This window comes from Archocentrus centrarchus, chromosome 21 (assembly GCF_007364275.1).
Source record: "Archocentrus centrarchus isolate MPI-CPG fArcCen1 chromosome 21, fArcCen1, whole genome shotgun sequence".
Classification (NCBI taxonomy): Eukaryota; Metazoa; Chordata; class Actinopteri; order Cichliformes; family Cichlidae; genus Archocentrus; species Archocentrus centrarchus.
The window spans coordinates 12,722,478-12,749,021 of NC_044366.1; the positions used below are offsets into that span (position 1 = coordinate 12,722,478).

The 26,544-nt window shown below is 40.0% G+C and overlaps 1 protein-coding gene across 4 annotated transcripts in view; it reads right to left on the reverse strand.

Annotated features, from left to right (window-relative positions):
• epha3 (eph receptor A3) overlaps positions 1–26,544 on the reverse strand; it is a 92,751-nt gene that overhangs the window by 59,717 nt on the left and 6,490 nt on the right. For 2 of the 4 annotated variants that reach the window (XM_030757384.1, XM_030757387.1), the window contains exons 2-4: positions 25,149–25,213; positions 15,708–15,719; positions 14,140–14,800 (exon numbers count right to left, since the gene is read on the reverse strand). In XM_030757384.1, the coding sequence (XP_030613244.1) occupies positions 14,140–14,800; positions 15,708–15,719; positions 25,149–25,213 (738 nt within the window). The remainder of the gene's footprint in view (positions 1–14,139; positions 14,801–15,707; positions 15,720–25,148; positions 25,214–26,544) is intronic. The other 2 variants (XM_030757386.1, XM_030757385.1) reach the window with 1 other exon arrangement.

Consider the following 26,544-nt stretch of genomic DNA (forward strand, 5'->3'; position numbering starts at 1 on the left):
ACAAAACAAAACTGATTTTAGTACAAGTATCAGCCCTCACACATCAATGTAGGTATTTGCATTAACAGCAATACAAAACCAGGTGAGAAAGCTGCCAGAAACAGGCAGGAGTCAGTGCAGGGGTGCTGCATTAATCAGTGAGATTTCACTAACATTCCTCGAGGCTTTGCTCTTTGGCATCGCCTCCAGGTGCTGAAATTGAACACTTAATAGCAAAAGACTAGCAGAGCGGAAGAATGGAAAAAATGGTTGGTTGTATTGCTGGGCATGGGGTGCACTACCTTCACCTTGACAAATGTCTGGTGCCATCCATTTGAACAGACAGAGGTGGAGGGAAATGAATTGGTGGAGGTGGGAAATCTGTGCATGATGAGTACAGTAATCTTGTTGGACATTGCTGTCTGCCATTTTACTTTGCTCATCTTCACACTGCTCCTAACCCTCCATGCATATTTGTGTGTGTGTTTCTGTGTGTGTGTGTGTGGAGTGCGTATGTAATTGTAAGAAAGGTCAGCGCTCATCACCACAATATCCCTCAACCTTTAAAGGTTGGATTCTTTGTCCTGGTATAAAGTGACACTTCACTCAAGCCTCTAGAAGAGGAGAGACTGAGACAAAGGCACACACAGAGACCTCTGTTTTGAGGGAAGTAGCATTTAACATTTTTGGCAGTGCAAACACTTGCTGGTACACAATTCTGGGATTGATAAAAGACAGCATTATGGGGCTAGGATGATGGGATGGCTGAAAAAAAAAAGATCTCCACTAATGATTTTGAAATAGGTGTTGAATCATGGATATTATCATGATATTATTAGGATGGCCCAATAAGTCTGCAAGATTTTGCAACATAAAAGCATTAATGCTGACCAAATTCTTGGACCAGATTTTCCTTCTAAAGGTTAGGGTGATGACAGGACCAAAACTCCCATAGTCTAACTTTTGCTCGTACAACATGAATGACTTTAGAATTTGCCTTGACAACTCAGAGTTAAAGGTCCATAAGCAATAGATAAAGACTAAGACACACAAAGCCAGTAGTGTTGAAAATTGGAAGAGGGAGAAAAAGTACACTTTTCAATATGATTTGTTTTTTCTTATCTAGATAGCTTGATGTTGTCTGTGAAGAGCATAAAGGAAAAGAAAAAATGAAAAACAACACACACACGCACACAGCTGCAGTCCTTTAAGGTTGTCCAGTGTGGTCTAGCATTGCAGTCTCCGTGCTTGGCTGGCTGGGACTCCTCAGTTGTGTTTGGCATTCAGAGTGCGAGCAGAAGGCCTGATCACTGAGGCCTGACTGCCTTTAATCAGCACCAAAAACTGTGCACGCACTCATATGCATACACAGCAGCAGCACATTTCTCATACACAAATGACCCATTCCTCTCTTGCAGATGAACACTTTTCCACACAACCACACACACACACACACACACACACACACACACACACACACGCACTTACACTGGAGGGCATGTCGTTCCATTTGACACCATTTCTAAGTTAACCGCCACTGATGAAGGTAAAATGTCACTACTCCTCTTTGTGCGCATGGATGGGGATGGCTAGAGTATGCATTAAATGAGTGCAGAGACCTTTTACTTTATCTGTATCAACTGTTGGAGGAGGAAGAACCAAGGATGCATGGCGTCTGAGTCTATGGATCATTTCAGGAAGACAGCACTGTCTGGGACATCAGTAACTTCAGCACGGGCACAAACAGAGAAATATATTATCCTCTGGTTACTTTATTTTGTCGGTATTCACATAAAAAAGTGCCCTGAATTTTGGCACTCAGTTGTGCCCATTTCACAGTATTACCAGATTTGCCACCTCCTCAACTGACTACTTTCCCTAAATCTCAAAATTCCCCTTCATTGAGCTCTAACACCAGGAGCCAAAAATGACAGAATACTTCAGGCATCGTCTCCTGAGTTCTTGTCTCCATAATTTTCCAGGAGCAAACTAAAGCTTGTGGTCACATCTGAGGGTCAAATCAAAAACATGCCCTGAAAATCAATAACTTTTCTCTTTCTCTTAACCACAGATGCAGATATATATATATATATATATATATATATATATATATATATATATATATATATATATATATATATATATATATATATATATATATATATATATATATATATATGTGTGTGTGTCCCCATTATGCTTTTCATCCACACTTGTGAACAAAATTAAGGGTAGCAGGTGATTCAGTGGTTCACTCCATTTCCCGTGCAGCCTCAAAATGGAAGATCAATTCATGACATCCTTAACTAAAGGCACGGCTCAGTAAACAGAAAGGTAATGAACATCTTTATCACAGACTTAATCCTACTGTAATACTTGTATATTACCTTATTACATATGACTAACTGCCCCTCAGGCATAGAAATAATGTAAGAAAAGTTTGAAATGAAAACTCAAAAACAAATTCTTTTCAAAGCCTAGAAGTGCTGGATTAAAACAACTTCTGACCTGGTTCGCTTAAAACACTTTTGCCTGCTGTGGGTCTGTCGAAGTAACCAGTCATTTGAATTTATGGCATCCATAAAAAATTATTAAAAAAATATAAATAAGGACTGAATGGACAAAAAAAATAAATAAATAATAGATTCCACCAGTAAAAACAGATTTAGATTGGGTTTCAGAATGTGTGTGTGTGTGTGTGTGTGTTGACATGTGTCAGTGAGAGGTAGTTCTTGCTGTAGTAAGCAACTTCTCTCTCTGCTAACGTCTTAGTTAGTAACAATCTATATAATATTGACAGGCTTGAGTCTTATACTTAGAGTATGCCATGTGCTCATTCTCACATAAGCACATTTAGATCCCAGAGGAACTGTGAAGCGCCACATCTTGCAGAAGTGATTAAGATGGGAGACACGTATTAACACCAAGGTCACCGTATTAAGGTCAATGACTCACAAGCAGAAACATGTACAAGGAAATAAAGCACATTTAAAAATACAAAGCAAGCAAGAGAAAGAAAGTAAAATTGCAAAACCCGCACTTAGATACACAGTAACTATCTCATTACTAAGAATAGGAAATGCCACATAGACAAATAAATAAGACTGTTTTACTCAAAATGAATTGAAATGTTGATTGTCTTTGACCATTATTGCTGTTATGTTTTCAGTTTTTCTGTTGGACTGTCTACATGTCAACAACAGTAACCTACCATACCCGATCAGAATTTATTAGACTGCTCGAGATTCCCAAGAATTCCTGAAGAAAGGGTGAAGCATTGTTCACAGCGATGTGGCCACCATGGACCACAGGATGTCAATGACATTCAGCAACTACAGGCAGAAAAAACTGCTGGCAACGTGAAGTGGGCGGGTTTGTAGATAAACTTTTCTCAATTTTCAGGCAAGTGACTGAAATGACTACCAATGAGAGCAAGGGATACTGGTGATTGGCAAAATTACTGGGTAGCAATGGGAACATGGAATGAACACTCCCTGTTCACTCTGTCATGTCCCTGTCATCTTCTCCTCCTTCCTCTGCCACCTCTTAACTTCTCTTCACTCATCTCCACCTCATCCTCTTCCTCCTCACTTAAAGCCTCATCTCCTCAACTGAAATCAGATCTCTAACATTAGAAAAAGTGCATAAAGATGCATAAATTATACAGTTATTCAGCACTGTTGCAGTTAGTTAAGTTATAGTCAGCAGATTACACGTGCAACCCTCTCCAGTAGAGAAAACTAAATCTTCTCCAGACAACTGACCATTAGCCAGCTATAGCAACAACATGCAACAATAGCAACAGTTTATAAGCCAGGACCATGATTTAGGTTTAAGTATCATAAAATAACAGTTTGACACCCGAGTCTGACACGTTAGCATCACTTTGAAGAAAGCTTAAGTAACACCAGCTGATAGCCTGCTAACACTGAGAAAAAAAACAACAGCACCTAAGTCATTGAACAGAACTGATGCTCCACAGACTCATCGCCATTTAGACGTTTTACAGCCTCATCAAGAGTGAATGGACATGGACACTGGCAGGCTGTGCTTACTACAGATGAATGCCAGCCAGAGCATTTGAGGTGACTCAGGGGGAAAAATGTAAAATACTGCAAAATATTTGACACATATGTGTTTTATATTCCTGGTGTATTGTTAAGTGCTGATATCATATACATTAAAAAATAGTGTGCACAAAAATGCTTTCATACGGAAACAGTAACAGAAACTACACTGCTTCCAGCTGCTATGGCATACAGAGGGTTAAGCCAAAACTGGGCTTAAAAAACAAAACAAAAAAAAAAGACAAATTTGATCTGGCTTTGTGTAACAGGACATTGGCCTGGATGGACACTGTGCTGTCCTTGTTGTCCTTCTAGATTATTTGTGGTTACTTTTTGTAGGCTGCAGGCTACTGTGGTAAATTAGCCTTCAAATGCATTATAAAATGGTCATTAAGTTTGTTCTCAATAATGTTCTCTATGCTTTACCATAAAACATATAGGGTTTCCCTGTGTGTGTATTGTGCAGTACAAAGAACTGAATTAAACTGACTAAAAATACAGCAAGTCAAAAATACTGTTATCTTCCACTCCTTCCACAATAGAGTCCAAATTCTGACAAGTTTGTTAGATAATACTCGGAGCTGATTATGAAGTAGTGCTATGTGTCACACAATTTAGCATTAGAGCAAAAATGTCAATGCAGAAAAGGAAAACATCAAAAATAATAAAGAAAACACTCTGAGTGACTGCGAGATTTGTGTAGTGACAGAGGTATTTGTCAAATAAGTACAGCAGTTCTAATGCTTCGCCACATCAACAGCAACTGTCTCCACATTAACTGACTCAGACCTCGCTGCAGAATTGCCACTAGACTTCCATGCTGTGCCCTAACCTTCAGAAGTTTTAAAACAGACACTGCCTTTTTTTTCTTCTTTTTGCCTGGCTGACATTAAAGGATGTAGTGTTTGTTAAAACGGAAAGGTTGTTATGCTGACATCTGTGATGCAGCAGCACAGCGAGATCAGACAGCTGCTTGAAGACAGACGTTTATGTGATGACGCTTGGGTTTTTCAACTGAAATGACACTGAGAGGCCTCTTTTCGCGGAACGCATCTCATCTGTACAATAAGATGATGCTTCTGACAACTACTCAGTGTCACTATACATGCCTGTAGTGGGGGTTTAGATAAGTGAGACACTTGACAGTCACAGCCTCTAGAAGTGTCTGGGGTTACATCTTCAGCACCAAGGACAGCAGAGATCCCACAAATATTATAGTATTAGGCCTCTTTAATTGAGAACCTTAATTAATAATGTCATATATGCTTATGCTGAATATCCACTTCTTACTTTAACAGCCATATTATTTAGTAGTAGTATTAGTATTATAACGAATGTTTGATTATAGTATTTTTTGACAGGATATGGTCTTCTAATATGTTTTTTGTGCAGCTGAAAGTGGTAATGGGGTTTGGTTATGGTTGCACAAATGTACAAAAAACAGTCAGTTGTGGAGTTAACTGCTACCAATAGTGACAGAAAGTGGTTGCATAAAGTGAAGAAGTAATTTAAAATACAAATATGCTTCAGATTATGCTGCATCCAGTTTCCCAAGAAAGAATTACAAAAAAGAAGCTTGTTCACCAATGGTGTTTCTATGATGCATTATCAAAAAGGATTTTATAAAATTATGTTTTCCATTGATTAATCTTTTTCAATACAAAGTAAATGTACAACTGAGTAGAATATGTCAAGGTGATAGGTTAATAAGCAGTTCCAAAGAAAAGCTAAATATGCACTGACCTTTGTAAATGTCACACATGGCTATTTCATCTTGTGACACACCTGTTTGTTTTCAACTTGTGGTGGATAATCATTGTACAAGCTGACGTTAAGGAAGTTTTGAAAATAGCAAAGAGGAAAACAATTTGTGGAGCAATGGTGAAAGAATGATGCAGATGTCGAATTAATGGTGGTGACATCACAAATCATGAAACAGACATTCAGTGCCAAAGAGTTATCAGCGGGGGTCTGCATCCCAGTGACAGCTGTTTTTTCCCCTCCCTTGCCTTCACCTCCCCGTCTCTGCCTTCAGCTCTTTCCAGCTTCCTCTCATCTATCAGAAATGATGGACTGACTCTCGTGTTGTACTGCATCATATTCCTCCCGTGTTACATTACATGGATAGAAAACATTCACTCTGTCAAACAGGATGTTTCCTGTGGAGTACATCCGTCTGTCCTTGACTATCCATTGGAACGCTGACACACGTGCTCACCTACATTCCAGGAGTGGTCAAATACTGATGCCAAACCTGTTGCAGTCTCCAACTTTTGGTGTCAATATTATGATACCTTTTGGTAATGGTAGGGCAGGTCCTAATTCCAAATCATCACATACACCAATCAAGACCACCTGCCTAATATTGTACTGGTCCCCGTTTTGATGCCAAAACAGCCCTGACCCGTCAAGGCATGGACTGCAACCCCTGAAGGTGTGCTGTGGTATCTGGCACCAAGATGCTAGCAACAGATTCTTTAAGTCCCGCAGGCTATGAAGTGGGGCCTCCAGAGATTGAACTTGTTTCTCCACAGATGCTCAGTTGGATTGAGATCTAGGGAGGCCAAGTTAACATGTAAAACTCATTGTTGTGCTCCTCAAAACATTTCTGAACCATTTTTGCTTTGTGGCAGGGCACATTATCCTGCTGAAAGAGGGAATACTGTTTCCGTCAAAGGGTGTGTATGGTCTGCAACAATACTTAGGTAGGTGGTACACCCACATGGATGGCAGGACCCAAGGTTTCCCACACAGAGCATTGCCCAAAGCATCACACTGCCTCCACCAGCTTGCCTTCTTCCCATAGTTCATCATGGTGCCAAGTCTTCCCTAGATAAGAGATGCACATGCATCCGGCCATCCACATCATGTAAAAGAAAAGACGACGCCACCTTCTTCCATTGTTCAGTGGTCCAGTTCTGATGCTCACGTACCCATTGTTGGTGCTTACAGCAGGTGACAGGTGTCAGCATGGGCAGCCTGACTGGTCTGTGGCTATGCAGCCCTGTACGCTATATTCTGACACATTTCTATCAGAACCAGCATTAACTTTTTCAGCCACTTGAGCTACAGTAGCTCGTCAGTTGGATCAGACCACACGGGCCACCCTTTGTTCCCCACGTGCATCACTGAGCTTTGGCCACCCATGACCCTGTTGCTGGTTCACCACTGTTCCTTCCTTGGACCACTTTTGATAGATACTGACCACTGCATACCAGGAACACCCCACAAGAGTTTTGGAGATGCTCTAACTCAGTTGTCTAGCCATCACAATTTGGCCCTTGTCAAACTTGCTCAAATCCTTACGCTTGTCCATTTTTCCTGCTTCTACCTAAACCTAACCACATACATGGTATAAGCACCAAGTAAAAGCAAATTAAGATGAAATTTATTCTAAAGTACAAACAAAGCAAGACAAAGTGCAAAACACAAAACTTCCAAACTATCACAAAATGACAACCTTTGGCTTTCGCATCAACATAGGCACTTTGTGCATATGTCTGTGATGTAGTGCCTTCTGGCATAATGGGAGTACTAGATGCCCTGAGATTAAAACATATTGGTAAATTCACAGTTATCATCCATCAGTATTAAGCTACGCCCATGGGCTGCATCTGTGGCTATGCCCAGAACACCAAAAACACACATATGCATATCCACATATACATACAATTCTTTTCTTTTATGTATTTGCTTTTTGTGCACACACACATACTGCATGTACACTGTATCTCTCTGAACAGAGCAGGCACAAACCCACACATGCATTACACACACAAAGACTGATCTCTGAGAAGAGGTTCGGTCAACTGGCAGGGACCTCTCCAACAAATAAACACCCCATCTATCTATCCCTCTTGTTTCTGCTGCAGGCATGGTTTTGTGTGTGCATTTGTGTATATTTGTCTGTGACTGTGTGTTAACTTGAATTCCTGAGCCTGTGGTTACCAAAAGCTTTGAAGTCCCAATAGCACCAGTGCTCTTGGTTGACAGGCTTACCCGCTACCCCCAGCCTGCACTGGAAGGCCCATAAAGAGAAAAGTAAACAGGCAATAATACCAAGAATGAACAAACCTTTTCTGCTTCCTTGGCTACGGCTTCCTTGGCTCTGGATGCCAGCCATATGCACATACACAAACACACGCACACATACACACAGACAATTCATCAATATACTGTAAGAGTGCACAAAGAGATGAGAAAGTACACAGTGATTTAAGAAGAACTGAGACACAGACATATATTCATGCAATATTTCAGGCTGCCCATGTAGAATTGGATAAACATATGAATGTGGTCTCTCTCTCTCTGTCTCTCTCATGTAGGGGCTCTGTCACACATTCAAAGATATGTACGCCCTGTATTAAATAAACACATACAAGATCACTGCTGAGATCATGTGTTAATAAGTCATTCTTTGTCACTTGGACTACAGTTCAATATAATCACATACAGCCTCTTGGCTTCTGTGAAGTAATAGTTAGTTTTATTTTTAACAAAGACTGTTAAAATTTATTTCATGTAGTCATGTTTAACTGTGATTCATGGGGTGGGAGGTAAATTTGTGTATGTACGTATAATGTAGATTTAACATCATGATTCTCAACTTTTCTCTCTGAAGCACTCAATCCACGCCTTGTCTTTCTTCTCTAGCTTCTTTTCTCCTTATGAGCTCCAAAGCGGCTACACGCCAGGCAGCACGCAGCCAAAAGGCTGCAGCAGAAAAAGCATCCACACTAAGCTAAACTGACAAGAGATGAGGAGGCCGATGCAATGGAACACCAGTGTTAGAACAGAGCCATGTACTGTATAACGCTCAATTCACCCATTCTAACACACGCACGCAAACACACACAGTGACACACGGGGCAGATTTAACTGACATGATTGCCTGGATTGGATTTTAAAATTTGTGTGTCAGTAGTATAACAGAGACCTTCATTCTCAACCGCAAAGAGTGGAGGTGCCCTTCATCAAGGAACTAAATACCCAGTAGTAACAGACTGTTGCTATACTGAGCTAGAATGCTTCTTTCATTATGAATGTGGGCAAGTATAGTATATGATGTGTAGCAGGATGCTGCTGGAAAAAATGAATAATGTACCAGACCACTCTGTGAACTGGACACATACTGTAAGGGCTACAACAGGCAGATGTATAAAAACATACCTGACAATAGGTGTGATAAATTTTAGCTTTCCCCTGAATAAGAAATAGTAAATGCTGTCACTGCAATTTAGTGGAATGCAGTGCTGCATCTACGGGCTTTTCAAATGGTTTGAGAGTGTGCGTTCATTTACGTGTACAAGTGACATGTTTTGTGAGAGCTGGGCAGTTATATAATGGCCAACACAAACAAACAGAGTCTTTCCAAAGCACCAGAGGAGAGCCAACAGCTCAGTGAATTCACAGCACTCAACTTCAACAGTCTGACAGAACAGTATACAAAAAAGGCACTACAAAAACAACATGGAAAAAAAAAAACACGCAAGAAAAATATTAAGCATATCTGTAGGAGTTCTGCAGTGATGTCAATGTGTGCACATGTGTGTGCATGCAAGCATGCCAGTGTGTGTGAGTAAAATTCATGGGCCATTGACAATTAATTTTTTTTATCTAAGGTTTTAACTGTCTTTTGTATGAAACATGAAGGATTTCTGATCACTAGGGGGCAGGGAGACTCCAAAACAAACTCAGATGCACATCTGTTACAAAAAGAGCAGCACTGAATCAGTGCTGCTCTTTTAGCTGTAGTAACTCGCTTCCTGCAGTTTGAATGGATCATATATTTTTCGGTTATGGTGAAAATATATGGTCCATTCAAACTGCATGACAGTGAGTCAGCTGATTTGGAATAACAACAACTCAAACATAATTTTAGTAAAAATTTTTCATTTATTGTCTTTATATGCATACTTTCCCTGTAAGAGGCTAAATTAGATGTTGAATATTTTCAGGCTAAGCTTGAGTATTTCTTTGGTCAAGTTGTTACAGGTTTGCATGACAGTGTCCGTGAAAGATGTATAATATGAGCCCGAAATGTCTACTTGAAAGCCATGCAGTTCTCTACATGAGGGCAGCAGCTAAATCACTAAAGCGAAAGAGTGGAGAGTGATATAAAACATTCGATATGAGATGGACAACGGGCTTCGATCCAGCAGCCAAGTCGAATAGGCGCTGAGATGAGTGGAGAGGAAGGAAGGAAGGAAGGAAACCAAATGGAACATGGAACTTTTATTTGGTGACTAGTCCCATCACCAAACGTAAATGATTTTAAAGTGAGAATTTTCCTTCTAAAACAGCTAGACTTCCTCCACTCATGGTGAAAATCTATGGTAAACAATCCAGGCAAGTAACAACCGAGGCTTATGTGTGACACTTTGTCTACGTAATTGTAGTAAGCGTTGCGTTACTGGAAGGTTTCAGGATTGTGTGTCTTGATAAATCCAGCAAGAATGTAAACTTAGGTCTCTCCTCAACGTATAGCTGAACAGCTGCTTGCATTTGACATACACACACACACATACACACACACGCGCACACACACGCACACGTGCACACACACGCGCACACACACACACACACACACACACACACACACACACACACACACACACACACACACACACAAACAGGCGTGCGTTTGCTGTTTTAGGATCAAATTAGGGTTGCAGGAATTTCACACTGATGGTAGATAGGAGTTAGTTCACCTGCTCCAGTCTGTTCTAATGACAGATGAAAGACTGACTTAGCGAGATTAGATCTGGCCTCACATTCTCTGTGGAAAGGCTGAAGGCTGCTCATAAAACATATAGTAATCCAGACGATGACCTGACACATCCATTCACGTTGTACCGTATTAAAATCTTAATCTTATCTACTCACAGAGTTACAAAAAAGGGATGAAAGACATATATTCAGTGGAATATATTATAAAATTTGCATTGACACACACAGTTTGAGTGAAACACACAAAACAGCATACACATGCTCGCATAACTGTAGCTTCCCTTTGCCTAAGCCAGACAGAATTCATGTGTTCTTTTAAAGGCGCCACTGAAACAACATCCTTGCTTTCACAAACATTACTGGCTATGGACTCAAACATGCACACACACACACACACAGTCCAGAAAGATAATGACAGTTTAATGCTAGAGTCTACTCTATTAAAGCCCTTAAACACACTTTGGAGTCTTTATAAACAAAAGCACCTCTCTCTTACTCTTTCTCTTCCTCGCGTTCCCTCAAAAACAGACAGACACACTCGCAGAGAGAGAGGTAAGGAGAAGCTGCAACAAGGCATCTCGTCAAAGAAAACAAAGCTTAAAGTATTCAGTAAAGGTGCTTAATCTTTATAGTCAAAGTCAACAATACTCACTACAAGTATTTTTGTCATTAATTCCACCTCATTATTGCTGCCAGACAGCATGAATTTTTAATCACTTGAATGTTTGTCTGTGTTTTTAGCGTCTTAATAACATATTTGTTTATTTTTGTCAAACAGCAACGGGAAGAACTATTTCCCAGGACATCAGGGTGCCTCTGAAGAGTTTAGCAATGGAACAGTTTTGTTTAACTATAATTCAGTTCACTGAAATATGTCTTCTCCAGCCTATTTCACAATAAACCAAAATGCTTTGTAAAGAGTTCTCTTGCAATGTTTTGGGGTCACATGTTCCTGTCCTTTAGTTTCTCCTTTAGTTGGCTGTAGCACTGTAAATATGTTTTTTTTTTTTTTTTTTTGCTATCTGTTTGTATGGTGACCTAACCCCATTCAGCCATCTATCTGTTAACACTGAAGGCCTGGAGAGCAAGCTGCACGATGGGGCCCCCAACGGCTGCACGCAGGGATTGTGGGGGCCTGTTGGTGCAGCTGTCCCACTCCATGGTAACATAAGACCTTATTAGAGTCCATTAGACCACTCTGAAACTAATAAGAGATTGTCAAATACATCTAAACATTCACACAATTCACAGAGGCAGGAAGTGGGGGGGGGGGGGGGGGGGGGGGGGGGGGGGGGGGGGGTGTTGCAGGAGGGGGACATGGGGAGAGCCATTTGTCTGCATAGTATCCCATTCTTGAAATGACATATTGTGCTCTTTTATATATATGGGGAAATATAAGCAAGCACAATACAAATATGTTATATTAAATATAAATTCCTTTAACTTAAAAATAATACTTGAAAAAAAATGCAATGCAAAATTAAATTTAGGTATGACACTTGGGAGCAATTCTAATTACTCTGAAGGTGTTCAACACCTGTTTTCAGGGGACAAAAGGGTTCAGAAGTAAATTCCACTGACTCAAAATCTGCTTAGAATTAACACATTTACAGAAATATACTGACAAGTGTGGAAAAAGTGTCCCCTCTTATCTGGACAGTGAGACAGGTTGGTCTAGAGTCCACAGCAACAGAAAAAAAAAAAGTTCCCCTGGTCCTGACAGCAGAGGCTTGACCTGGGAGACCGTCTTTGATCTTTAATTAACACTGGGGATGGCTCTGGAAAAGAGAGAACTTATGAACAAGGGACCGTTTGGGACCCGCTATGATAACCTAGAATGCTAAAGACCGATTTCCTTTTCTGAAACTTCAACACCGTTTTAACTTTAAAGTCATTCTGGGACAGCCGCAGTGCAGGGGTGGCTGCTTTCAGATAGATGCTGTGTCTGGCTTCTTAAGCAGAGAAGATCTCAGTGAAAAAAGTAAAAAAGGAACAGATATAGAACATCATGGAACTCCTTCACCTAACTTTGGTCTCATGTGCCACTGTGAACAGTTTTATATTTTGTTTGACCGAACAAAATGTTGTCATTTAATGTTACCAAATCCATGGTGGTATTTATGTGTAAAATGCACTAAACACATCTGCATCACATTGTTCGCACCAAGGACCACTTTCTCCTTTTTTTTTACTTTTTCCCATGGAAACACCAAAGTACTGTAACTGTAATTGATGAAAGCTGTTATAGCAGCCACAGAAGCACAACACAGGAAATTTAATTTTGTGTAAAGTGCTGTAATTATGTCCTACATATCTGTGTGCATGTCTACAAGATTTAATACCCAGATCCAAAAATCTATGTTTGGAAAGTTTATAATGCATTACACAATGAATTTTAAACAGACTTAGTTGTTTTCAGTTTTGACATTAAACCCTTTTGGTCCCACAGGGGATACTTTACTGTTTTTGACAGAGTTGTTCAGGCAAAATGATGTGAGGAGGAACAACAACAATTGCATATTGTCCACAATATGTTAAACCCTGTATAGATATGTTGCAGAGCAATGTGTCACCCCATTGGCCGAGCACATCTCTTAAGCTCTGGCTGCCAAAATATCATTTAGGGACTGCTATCATTCTGATATCTTCACTTTAATAACCATCCAGCAGCAATAAAAACCAGTCCCCAAGCATAACATGTGTGATGATAGTATGGAAGACCAGTCATGATGGTCAGAACATGAAAGGCAGTTTTAAGCATGCGGATATGCATACTTTTGAAACCACATCAAATGACTACCCCTTTCTACCTTCAACAACACCCACAACCATCACCACAGCTATCCCATTATTCACCACCCACTCCAGCCCACTGCTTTCTTCTGTGTTAGCAGTCCCATCTTTTCTACTTTGGTTAAAATCTTCCCATAGCTAATGATGTGTTGCAGAGAAAATTACTATTGAACCTCAATATGCTGCACCCCGGACCTGGACAACACTCCACTCACATGTATGGAAATATGCACGTATAACTACTGACCAATCCACTAGCACCCTGGGAATTTTGGGTTCATTTGAAGAGCTCACATAAACAATGCAGATGCACACAAACATACACACATGCACACAAAGAGTGTATTTGACATTAAGACTTCTGAAGTGACAGATATGAAGTGTTGCAGCTTTAAATAAAACAAAAAAAACCCTTTTGCTTGGGTCATGATTTAAAAAATGGGATATGTGTAGAAGAGATGTGACACATACATGCAAAGAAAAGCAGATGATGTGCAGAATAAATGGATGGCAAGGCATGTGTGAGCGTACTGTTGAGAAATAAGTACATGACAAAAAGAACGTGTCTTACTTTGGCAGGTGTTGCTTCTCTCCTCGTATCCTGGGTTACACAGACACTTCCCAATAGGCACAAGCCACTCCCCTTCTGTGCTACAGTACATTCGAGGAGGTTCCTCCTCTTTGGAGTGGTTGACGCATGAGCCTTTGACCTCCACCAGTGACTGGGAGTCCATGGGTACAGTATCAGGGAAGGAGGCAAGATTCCTCACAGTGTGCGGGCACTTCTTAAAGTAAACCCTTACTGAAACTAAAGCTACACAGGCGCCCACATCCTGGAACGCAAGGTAGAAACCCTTCTTGGTCATGGGACCCACCTCGCGTACCTCAGTATTGAGCTTGAGAATGCGATCTCCAAGGTCAGTTTGGGTAAAACTCTCATCAGCGGCAATGGTATCAATCTTGGAGAACTGATGCTCTTGGAAATGGCTGCCCTGGTCATCATCAGCCTCCACGTAGAGGAGGTTGAAGGTCTCCTTGCAGGTACCAAGGACCAATGGGATGGAGTTGCAGTCCCTCAGTGTGAACTTCAGCTCCACATAGATCTTCTGAGCAGATTGGCGAGGGATCCAGTTGGTCCGAAGCCAGTTGTTCTGGCTGTAGTCCATCACATTGCAGACCTGGAAAGTCCTGATGGGAGTGTAGTGCTCATCCACCCCACTGATCTCCTCCCACTGGAAAAGATAGAGACAAGGAAAGGTCGAAGGGAGAAAAAGAGGAAGACAAGGAAGAGCAATAGACAAGAGAGACATAGAACCAAATACAGAAAGGGGGGGGGGGGGGGGGGGGGGGGGGGGGGGGGGGGGGGGGGGGCGGTTTAAAGATTGAGAGTGATAAAGGATGGATGTAAAGGAAGGAAAGGTGGAAGAAGCATAGTTAAGGAAAAAATGTGATGAAAAGGATAAAGTTGAAAGATATTACATTAAAAAGGAAAGCAAGAGGATTGGGGAGTTTGGGGTCAAAAGGGAAGCAAAAGGAGCAAAGGGATCAGGGAGAGTTAAAGACAGAAAAAGTAGGAAAGTGGGATTTTGCAGTCAGAGAAGGAGGAATAAGAGGAAAGGAGGGGAAGATAGCAGAGAAAAAAATAAAGTTATCTCCACCCTGTAAGCATTTAGGGATGAATTATTTAGATCCAGAAACACTCTTGCTGAATACTAAGCATCTAATAAACACTTAAGGGTGAAAAAATCACACTACCAGATCTCTTGTAAATTGCTCAAATTAATTAAAAGCAAACTTGCTGGCTTAGCCAAATTTTCTAGATTAGGAAGTTGTGAAAATATCGTTAAGAAAAAAACACAAAGTGTGATTTCCATCTCAATCTTTTTTAAATTTGTGTGAAGCTGCTTAATTAATGTTAAATATTAACAAAATCTCATAGTGTTTTTTTTTTTCCACCCTTATACTAAAATGTTTTTTTTTTCTCTCTAAAAGTGAGGACTTTCAAGCTGCAGTCTTGGTTATTTGCATCACAGTACTACTTCTACTAAAGGAAACGTGCTGAATCCACTATGAAACAAAAGGAGCTACGACGTATAGACAGATGAGAGTGTATACCAGGAACGTTTGTGTCTATCTTACATTTTCCCTCCACTGGGAGAAAGCAAAGAGAGAGGAGAGGAGAAAAAGAAAGCGGGGTCATTCCTTTTGAATTCAACACAGCGGGTAGACTCATTGATCATGTGCTTTGGCTTCGCTGTCCCAGCAAATCAACACTGAATCGGAGTGATGATGAATGGACAAACACCTGAAATAGCAGGCTCATAGTGGTTGAAATGGCAATCATTAGAACAAATGGGCGTAAATGCGTAAATGGATGCTTTTGTGTATATTTTCTCATGGTGAAATTCAGAATGGATGTGTGCCCAAATGAGCAGCACTTTCTTCAGAGGCAGAGAGATACACAAAGAAAGAATTTTCTCGGTAACTGGAAACTAAATTATTGCTCCTTTCACACACAGGCATTAATGGAAACATAAACCCACACACTCACTCGCATAAACCTCATGTGAAGTGTTTAAAGTCTCATAGCAGGCAAACGCAGCAGGTGCCTTCAGCCGAACTCAGAAATTAATGACGAGCTAAGAAGGAGCTGGTTCTCTGTTACATGTTTTTGTCTGCCTGTGTGTGGGGGTATGTGGGTCTAAAGCATATGTATGAATGTCTGATGTTCAAGGAGCTCTCAGGCTGAAGGATAGCCACTTACTTTTCATCTCACAGTAAAGTTAATGAAACACCCCTGAGAGTGGGAGAGAATGAGGAGGACAGGGAGCGAAAACTAGAGGAAATAAAGGAAAAAAAGAAGAAAGCAGGAGATAAAGTGAAATGAAAACTGAGGGCCGACACTCCTTTGGTGTTTAGTCTCCCCCATCATGCTTTCTTTGGTATCACATCATCCATCAGAGTGTAGTCCTGGCTCTTTGGAGGTCTAACAATAACAGGGAAATGTCTGCAGAAATGAGTGGGACTAAATATAGAGAGGCAAAGCTATACTTAACATTTCACCTTGCTTTACTCAAAGGTGTAAGAGCCTGACTTTAAACAGAAGTATAAAAATGATGTGATGATATGCGAAAAGCTATGTTGACAGACTTTGACACAGCAAAAAGCAAAGTGAAGGCAAGAACTGCCACTGTGATTAATGATGTTGCTGACATTAAATGTTATAAGATAATAGACTTCTGTGAACATAATAAAAAGAATATATCCTACTATGCTTCTGCTTTATATAAATGTGTGCGCGTGCTTTCTGTCATGGTTAAGTAAAGAGTTTCCATCATGGAGTTCAACCAGTAATTTAACTTTTTTTTTTTTTTTTTTTTTTTTTTTTTTGTGCAGATACAATTAATCACTGCAGAAGCATCACCTGCTTTAAAGAGATTTTTGCATTCTGTCTAAAAATACATGAAAATGGGTGATAATGCACTGGTGAAGGTGCCAAGAACAAAAAAAAGAAAAAAAACAAGTTAACAATAATTGCATGCCCAAGTACTATTGCTTAGGTGGAACCCCTTATCGTCACATTTTGATGCACTTTGTGAAACATCAACATTTTTAATGTGCAGAGCGGTGCTCTAAAACAGTAAATAATAGAAAATAGTGTTATTAAACCTTCCTGAGAAAGACACAAACATTTTTACACTTTCATTTTACTGTTTTTTTTTTTTTTTCAGTTGCTGTTTGTTCATGTTTAGGCATCAAAATTACTTTATTAAGTTAAGAAAAGACCATGCTATGGATTGCAAAACACCAGTTCATCTACTTCCACAAACACCCCTCTTCTCCATTTTCTTTGTTGACAAGGTGACAAATCCATTGAGACATTCCTTGGCTTCTATTTCAGATGCTGAGGGACTATTTTATATCTTCTTCTTCAAGGTAGATCCAGAGTGTACTGTGAAAGAGTACCCTGTGTTTTACAATGACTCATCAAGGAGCCCTGTCCAACCATCAGTTCAGTCTGTGATCATTTAAGAATGAGACGGCCTTTGTGTGCATCCTGTTTAGTCTATATGTGCAGATCTCTGTGTGACCAACATGCTTTATGTCCAATTCCTTTTTTATACTTAACCAGTATGTTCCAAATTTGGCTTAATTTAAAGCAACAATGACTGATGGCAGCCCTGTTCTGCTGTAAGCTGTCTTTGGAAGAAGCTTGCCAAACACAAACACAGAAAGGGTTTAAAATCAAATCCAGTATGTGCCTGTGCATGTGTGCATTAAGCAGGCTATAGTCCTGAGAATATGACTCAACTTCAGCAAGTTTCTGCCAAAGTAAATGAGAGGGATAAAGCTGTCTCCCCATCATTGTCCCTAAACTTTACGTCATGAGAGTTAACTCATCTAACCTTGAATCAGTTCACTTTGTTTCTCAGCTATGGCTTTCTGTCTTTCGAGGAGCTGTAGGAAAACTAGAGAATATGTTAACATCATTATTATTTAGTTGATTGTTACATTCTGTGCGGTTCAATGGAGGTGTACCACAGTACCCATGAGTCTCAACAATAACCAGAGGGAGGTTGCCAGCCAGAGACAGATGAACAGAGTTAAAGAATGCATGAGCTGAAATCCTGGGTGATTAGGCAGAATTTGAGATTATTTACTTTTTTTTTTTTTCCCTAGACCCAACATTTCTACTATTGCTACTATTTCTCACTTATTGCAATATATGAAAGTTCTTCCACTAACACAAGAAACACACACTGTATGTCAGCCAGGATAAAAAAAGATCTGAAGTCAGCAGCTATCCCCTCGTTTCTCTCCGGGCGGGGGGCTTAACTCCCATCCTCTTGCCCTCTAATTGATATATAACAACACTAGGACCCTACAGCAGTCCTTGTGACCTTTGACCCTGACCCCTGATGGTCACAGCTGGGACAGAGTTCAGTGTAATCTTGCCCCTGGTTTCTCTGATCTGTGCTGTAGGTGAAGTAGCTAAAGGGACAGTAAAGTGAAGTGTGGTAACTTGATCTGCTCTGGACATATCTACAGCAACAGGCACATCTCTGAGCCACAGAGTCAGCACACCAGTTTATCCACTTCAAAGACACTCAGGTCAAAGGTAGTTAATGGACGGGTAGCCATACATTAAAAGCAAGTGTGAATATTAGAAAACAAGATCGGTCATCCTCTTTTCAAGATCTTAACATTTATTTTTAAAATAAGCTCTTTATTTATTGACTCATGCCAAAATTACCTATTTGTGACTTGGGGATATTGGATTACTAAAAGAAAAAAAAAAACATGAGCAAAGTCCATGAATTGTATAATTACAATGGTCTGCTACACCTCTGCAGATGGAGAAGGTGGTTTTAAAAGCTGGAGTGTCCACAACAAATGCTGGGCCAGCTTACATTTTGGAATACACAGAGGTCTATGGGGTTACAGGCAACTGCCGCATATCAGATAAAGGATTTCATCAGCCTGTCTGGCCAAAAGAGAAGCTGAATGTGTATGTTATCCCTTCTTGTCTTTGTCCTATCTCTTGTTTATCGGCAGCCCCAAGCTTTGCCTGCCTAATCCTTCTTTATGTTCTGTTCAAGGACACACCAACTGATGGACAATTACTTAGGGGTGCTGGAATCACAAATACTGGTCATTTATAAACTTGGCTCAAAAAATAAGGAAATTTGTGTTTGGTCAATTATTTCTTTGTTGTACTGTAACAATGCTTCTTGGCAATAAATCTACTGTTGGAAAGCTTGTTTATTTCCTCTTAAATGGTGCCCCATTTGTAGGGAAAATGCATTTGTGAGCAGCAGAGTTGAGTATGTGGGCTGCTCCCATGAAAAACTTGCCAAATCTTCTCTGCCAATGCCAAACAGCTTTTTTCTGCTATTGACTCTTGTTTGGTGTCATTTTTTGGATTGGATGAAGTCTGAAGAGTCAAGGCATGTTAGCAATTTAACAATTTATTCATTGAACAAACAGGGGCCTCAGTAGCATGTGGAAGAACCATACACAGCCACAACAGCCTGGCACCTCCTCCTCATGCTGGTCACCAGCTTGGTTACACACTGCTGTGGGATGGTATCCCATTCTTCAACCAGCATTTGTCACAAGTCAGCCAATGTCAGTTGTGTTAGTCACCCTGGCACAAACATCACATCCAAGCTGATCTCACAAGTGTTCAGTGGGGTTGAGGTCAGGACTGCAGGCAGGCCATTCCAGCCTCTCAATTCCCAAATTCTGGAGGTAGTAGTCTCTGATAAACCCCACTCTGTGAGGCCGAGCATTGTTATCTTGGAGGAGAGAGTTCAGTCCCAGACTGTGGAGATATGGGATCGCCACCGGTTTCAGATTCTCATCTCAATATCTCTCTGCATTGAGATTGCCTCCAATGATGACAAACCTGATTGTCAGCACCTGGGGCACCAGAAGCTCCAAACACGAGTCAATAGCAGAATAAGCTGTATGACATTGACAGAGAAGATTTGGCAATTTTTTTATGGGCGCGGCCCACATACTCAACTCTGCTGCTCAACTATGTGGCACCATTTAAAGGGAAATAAACAGGCTTTCCATCAGTATAAGATTTATTGCCAAGAAGCATTGTTACAACAAAGAAATAATTGACCAAACACAAATTTCCTTACTTTCTGTGCTTAGTTTATTTTTTATTAGTATATTTTATAAGTAAGTGGATGCAAGTACTGTAAATCTTAAAGTTCTTAATGTTCTTTTCTTTTCTTTTTTTTTCCCTTTTTTCTAAGACTTGCTTGTGTCAAAAATGTATTTGTATTCATTGCACTATTAAAATATGTTTACTTGTTACTAATCCTTTTTAGTGAAACTGAGGTCTGACATTTTTGTGCTTTAGTAAAAAATCTATCTGTGCTTCCTTTACAATTGGGTGTAATTCATACAACTTTAAATATGACACAATATTGTAAACTCTAATGCATCTTAGTAAAAAGAAAGTAACTATAACTCATTTTAGCCTCCCCCTTCATCCTCATCTCTGGTCCCTTGCTTTACCAAGCTAATCCTTGTTTAAGGATAGGTTCTCTCTCTCTCCTTCTTTAGAGCACTTTATGTGGTCAGACTGATTTTGCAGATGAAGTGGACACAATGCACAAAGCACTTGGATGACTAAATAAGTTGAAACAGCAGTTGAAAAATAAAAGAGAGAGAGAAAGAAAGAGTGTGAGAGAGAGAGAGAGAGAGAGAGAGAGAGAGAGAGAGAGAGAGAGAGAGAGAGAGTAGGCTGACTGGTGGGCCTGATCCTAAAACATAATCAGTCCTGCTATTATTTGCCTGTCACCCCACCCTCTCATTCCAGACCTGAGAGTTGGAATGTGAGGTGTGAATGTGTGTTGGTTACATTTTTGTGTGAGTCCAGACTCTATAAGCAAAGTTCACATACTGAGGGGGTGGCTTTTTTTTTTCTACAGATGTCAAGCTTCTTCATCATCAACAATACAGTTGTTACTGTGCTTTTATTAGAGTCTGACACAGTAATGTAGACTGTTGAAGCCATGTAAAAACAATTGCAAGGTACACATTTCACTGTACAACCAGTTTAAAAAAAAACTGCAATTTTTTTCTTTTCCTTTTCTTGGCTCATTAGCAAGTACTTTTAACTTCATAACATATTTATAATGAACAGTGTAATATGTAGCAAATAACTATCATAAGACTCATAAGTTGTCATAACTCATAAGTTGTCACTTAAAGCAAGTATTTTGGGTCTAAAGGCCGCAGCAATTTTACTTATTTGAAAAACAATCAATCTAATATGCAAAGTTCCAAGTACAACCAGAAATGACATTGTATTCTCTCTTCCTATGAAGAATGGACTTTACTTTGTAATTATCCATTAATTCTATTTTGTATGCACAGCCAGTGTCTGGGGTGTTGGTTTGTTGCTGAAGAATGCTTTCAAAGCATGCAAGAATGTAATCTTTAACACTCTTTAGTGATGGGCTAAGCCCCCTGGACACTGCTAAGCAATCAGCCGGCTTCCAAGACAGATAACTGTATATCTGGATCACACGCACACAGACACACACCCACACACTCATCAGTCCAGTCGGTGGCTCTGGAGTGAACATCCTGGGGAGGCTAAGCTCTTAATTTGTTCTGACCGGAGCACGTTGTGTCTCGGTAGGCCAATAGCCACGGCCTCTCCATCAATGTGAATGAGTGTTTGTCTGTGTGTGCGTGTGTGTGCGTGTGGGTGTGTGTGTGTGTGTGTGTGGTGTGTGTGTGTGTGTGTGTGTGTGTGTGTAAGGGAGGGAAAGAGGGCTCAGTGCCACTGCCACATTATGAGAAATCATTTGTGAGCAGGAGTCTCTCAGGGCACGCTGCTTATCGGAGCGCAGTCAGTGGATGACGTGAGTAATTACAGATGATTCACCTTGAGGACTTGATCATCAGCAATATCTCTCTGTGTGTGACTCTCTCGCTCTCATCCTTTCCTGTCCTTTCCTCTCCCTGCTTCTGTCTCCCGCTCCTCATCTTTCTGTCCTCATCCCCTTTGCCTCTATCACTCTCCTTCTTTTTGATCCCCCCCCCCATTCCCTTCTCTATCTCTCTAGAGTTATCCTCATTTAACAATGACATTGACTCACATTCCTGCAGCATTTTTATGAATTATATAACCACATGCTTTTCATCTGAACTTGGTAAAAGCAAAAAGCTTGAAATAAAACAGACATGACTGCACAAACTGCGTAAACTCTGTCAAACATTCCCCTGTCCGGCATTGGATCAAATGGCCGTATCAATGTGTATTTCCCTAGCTGCTCACACGTGAATAATTTCTGTCAACACAACATCAATCTGGCCTGTCAGCTGGTCACGCAGTTGTTGTGTAGCTTGCAATTGTCTTTTGACTAAATACATTTAAAAGACCTGAAGTTTTTCCTTTGGATAATTTTTTCGTTGTGGTTGAACCTCGTGAAAAAACTGAGTGTTCTGATGGTGCCAGCTCTGTATATGGCCGAGAGAAACAAGGTTTGGCAGCTCAATGGAACAAATGACTGGATTACCTTAAGCCACTGCCAAGGAGTAATTCTAACACTTAATAAAGGAGAAAGAAGGAAGTGTGAGTGCGTGTGTGCGTGTGTGTGTGTAGGTGTGTGTGTGTGTGTGTGTGTGAGAGAGAGAGAGAGAGACAGTGGGCCAGCCCAGAGGCACAGTAGTCTAACTAGTTGGAGAAATAAACACTGAACGAGAGCCCACTGGAGGATTTTAGTAGCAGAGACGATAGATGAGCGTGTATATATATATATATTTTTTTTACATCCAATGAAATTATGTTGTGGTAAAAAGAAAAATAATGCAGTTCCTCTTTGTGCTCCTGTTTACTTTACATACATTTATGAAGAGTGCAAACTTGAAAAAAAAATGTTGGTTAAAAGGTTACAGTAGTTTCTGTTCTATAATGGTAGACATACAGAATGAGGTGGTGTATGATGGATTAACAAGTTAAAGGTTTTCTTGATATTGCCATGTTAGTGTTGTTTGTGTGGAATTAAATTAAAGTTGGTTAAGGGAACGCTGATCTCCTAGCTGTGTTACTCTGGGAATAAGGCCATAAACAACTAAATGGTCATTAGCCCTGTGGTGAAAGGCATATTTTCAAAATAAACAAAATCCATAGAGAGTTGAGACTGTGGTAGATAAATGGATCAAACACAGGACTCTCAATAGACTTAATATTTTTAGATAAAGTTAGTGGGTTATTTTTGTTTTCAGTCAGTCTGGTTAATTTTACACAGTACTTGGTTAGGTCTCAGTAACACACAACTAGAGATCAATAGGTGACTCCCTGGCAACCCCCAGGTCACAAGGGAAAAATTTATATACCCTGACTAGTTGGAGAATGATTGCTGGAGGTTGCCAACTGATGTTAGGTGAACTCGGTTGCAAAAAGGGTGCTTCTGAAACTTCCTTGTGATTGCTTTGGTGACTAGCAGATTGATGTGGTTGCTTATAGTTTGCATAAAAGATGCCAACTTGTCTGGAAACACTCGCTAACTAACCACCGAGCAGTAGTGAAACCTGGAAAAAGTGCGATGCAAACTGTAAATGGAGAACTTTTGTACGTTATCACTGAAACCAATACTTTTCAAAAAGTATAACTATTACTTTGAAGGTACACAGTCTCCATTTCTAATTTGCATCACACTGTTCACAGTTTCAGAACCTTTCAGCAAGTAGTTGGTGCAATTTTTGCAGATAACTAACAGTCTTCCAAAGAAACTACTGGCAGCCACCTGGTAGAGACCAAAGAAATCACAACAAGGTTTTCAGCAATTTCACATAACGACAGCAAGCAACCTCCCACAACCTCTCACCAGCCAGTTGGGGAATACACAATTTTTCCATGACTAAACTAAATAAGGCCCCAGTCGAGTGACTGGGGGCTTACTTAGTTTGGTTTGATCACCAAAACTATTTGGTTAGGTTGGGGGTGGGGGGGATAATTTGGGTTTAAATGAACTCTTTTGCAAAGTTAATCAATACTATAAAAGCTTTCTGAAAAAAAAAGGTTGCAAACCTATAACATGAGAACAGCGTGATTGTCAGCTGCAATGATTGTCCATTAATATTATCATTTAAAATACTGTAGGAACAACACTAAAACAGCAATTTCAAATTGTGCAATAAATCAACTTTTAACAATGGGATTTCCATTTTACATGTAAGACCTGTTAATTGCTATCTGAACTGTTGATGGGAGGATGGAAGTAAGTCTAGAATTCTTATGAAGATGTTTTATGGACCTAGAACCCAAAATTCACCAACTTTCTTTAAATACACATACACTGTAAAAAAAAAAAAAAAAAAAAAAAAATTCATCAAATCATGAAAATATTCCAGCAGCTGGGGTGACAAAAAATACCTTAAAAAAGCTGAAATTGTCTCCGTCATGAAATCACGGAAATAATACATTTTTCTGGTGAAAAGGATAATGCAATATATCTGTTACTTGATGAACAAATCCATTTGAAATTACAGATTTTTTGTCATTATGCACTCAGTGCACCAGATTTCACATTTGTGTTTACATCGATAAACTAGAATTTAACAGTTTTATCTTTAAAATTAACATTACATATTTGTGAAATGATGTTACTTTTGTGACTGTATTTTTACAGTCCTTTGTGGGGAAAAATAATGAATTTCCTGTGAAACTATGAAAAAAAATCAGGTCATTTAGACATATTAATTAGTCTGTTTTTCTAATTTATTGATATTTCACATATTTCAAAATAAGAGAAAAATTCTGTCAAATTTATAGAATAAATTCTGAGTTTTTTACAGTGTAGATTCAAAATATGGACAGTATGGTAAGCTCTCAATACTTTAACCTGCTAGATGAAAAAATAAAAAAAAAGGTCCAAAAAAAAAGTGGTTCATTTTTTCAACATGGCATAGTGAGAACCATAAAAGTCTGAAAAAAGCAGATTTCATGGTTGAAGCTTACGTTGAGTTCATGTTATTGGATCTGTCTCTTAAATGAAAGCATATTCAGGCATGAGGTGTGTAAATATAGAGATAGAAGATACTCACCCCATGCGATGGGTAGGAAATCCATCCTAACTCCCCTTGGCTTGCTTTTGAGTCTAACAGGTTGACTGTGGTGAGGAAGAGAGAGAGAAAAAACAAAGACAGCATATGAGTGTCTAGCCCTTGTTAGCCCCAATTAGCCTTTATCTAATCCCACAGGAGGATTCACCAACCTCAAGCACTGATCATGACTCTATTTACTCAGCTGCCCCCTGCCCCCCGCACACACACACACACACACACACACACACACACACCTACACACACACACACACACACACAACACACGTACACACACACACATCCATTTGTATGCACATCTTTGTGAGGACATTCATCAGAATTCGGAACTCTGTGCCTAATCCCAACCTTTAGACTACCCTTCCCTAAACCAAATTCTGAGTTTAATTCTTAAACCAAGTCTTAAGATTTAAGAGGTTCCTAGAAGGGAGTTTAATAAGTAAAGACTAGTTATAAAGCCACTCCAACACATCCTTGCTCTGAAGGTAAATGAATAAAGTAGGCTCTGTTTCCTTCTGTTGTATGGCATTAAAACAAAAGTTAGTTGGCCAAACAATGTGGATATCATGAAAAGGCACTGAACCAAAGTACAGCCAGATTTTCAAAAACCACAAGATGTCTTTTTTCTCTTTTTATTACTTTTAAAGACTTGTGCTTTTGACCCATCTGAGCCCCACTCTACCAAGCCACACATACATCCATGGAAAATAGACTGTAACCAGGTAAAGCAAAACTGCATTGGATCTAAATTCAAATGCAATCACCGGTTTCAGAGGTGGTCCGAAATTCAATTGGCCACACTGAAATCAAAATATAAATCCAATCCAGAGTGAATGGAAAAACAGCTTTATGTGTGTCTCCTGCCAGGAATTTGCTCTTTTCAAACAGACATCAAGCAGCAGAAGGGGATCCATGTCTAATAGAGGAAATATGACAGGGGACAAATGAGACAAGAAGCTTCAGTGGTTTAATCATGCAAGTGGAAGCTTAGCAAAACAGGATTCAAATCATGAACTTTAAGGGACCAAACTAATAACTATGTCAGTTGTGCAGCACAGTTTTGAGGTCACAAATTACTGGTGAAAGCACTTTCATTGCCTACCTCCACAGACCATAATTAGAAGTACACTCGCAAAGAGTGAATATGATGGCCAAATTGACTCTGACACAGAGTATCTTAAAAGGAGTTGAAGCATTTTCTATTCTTAGTGTATACACTTAGCTGTGGAGTGAATAATTGTCATTGAATACAACTGTCAGCATGGGTCATGACACATGGAGTGAGGAATGTGAAGGCAGCTTTATCCTCAAAGGATGCCCCACTCCGGCAACCAAACTGTCACGAGCAATTTGGCAATAGATTCTGTTTAGTGACACA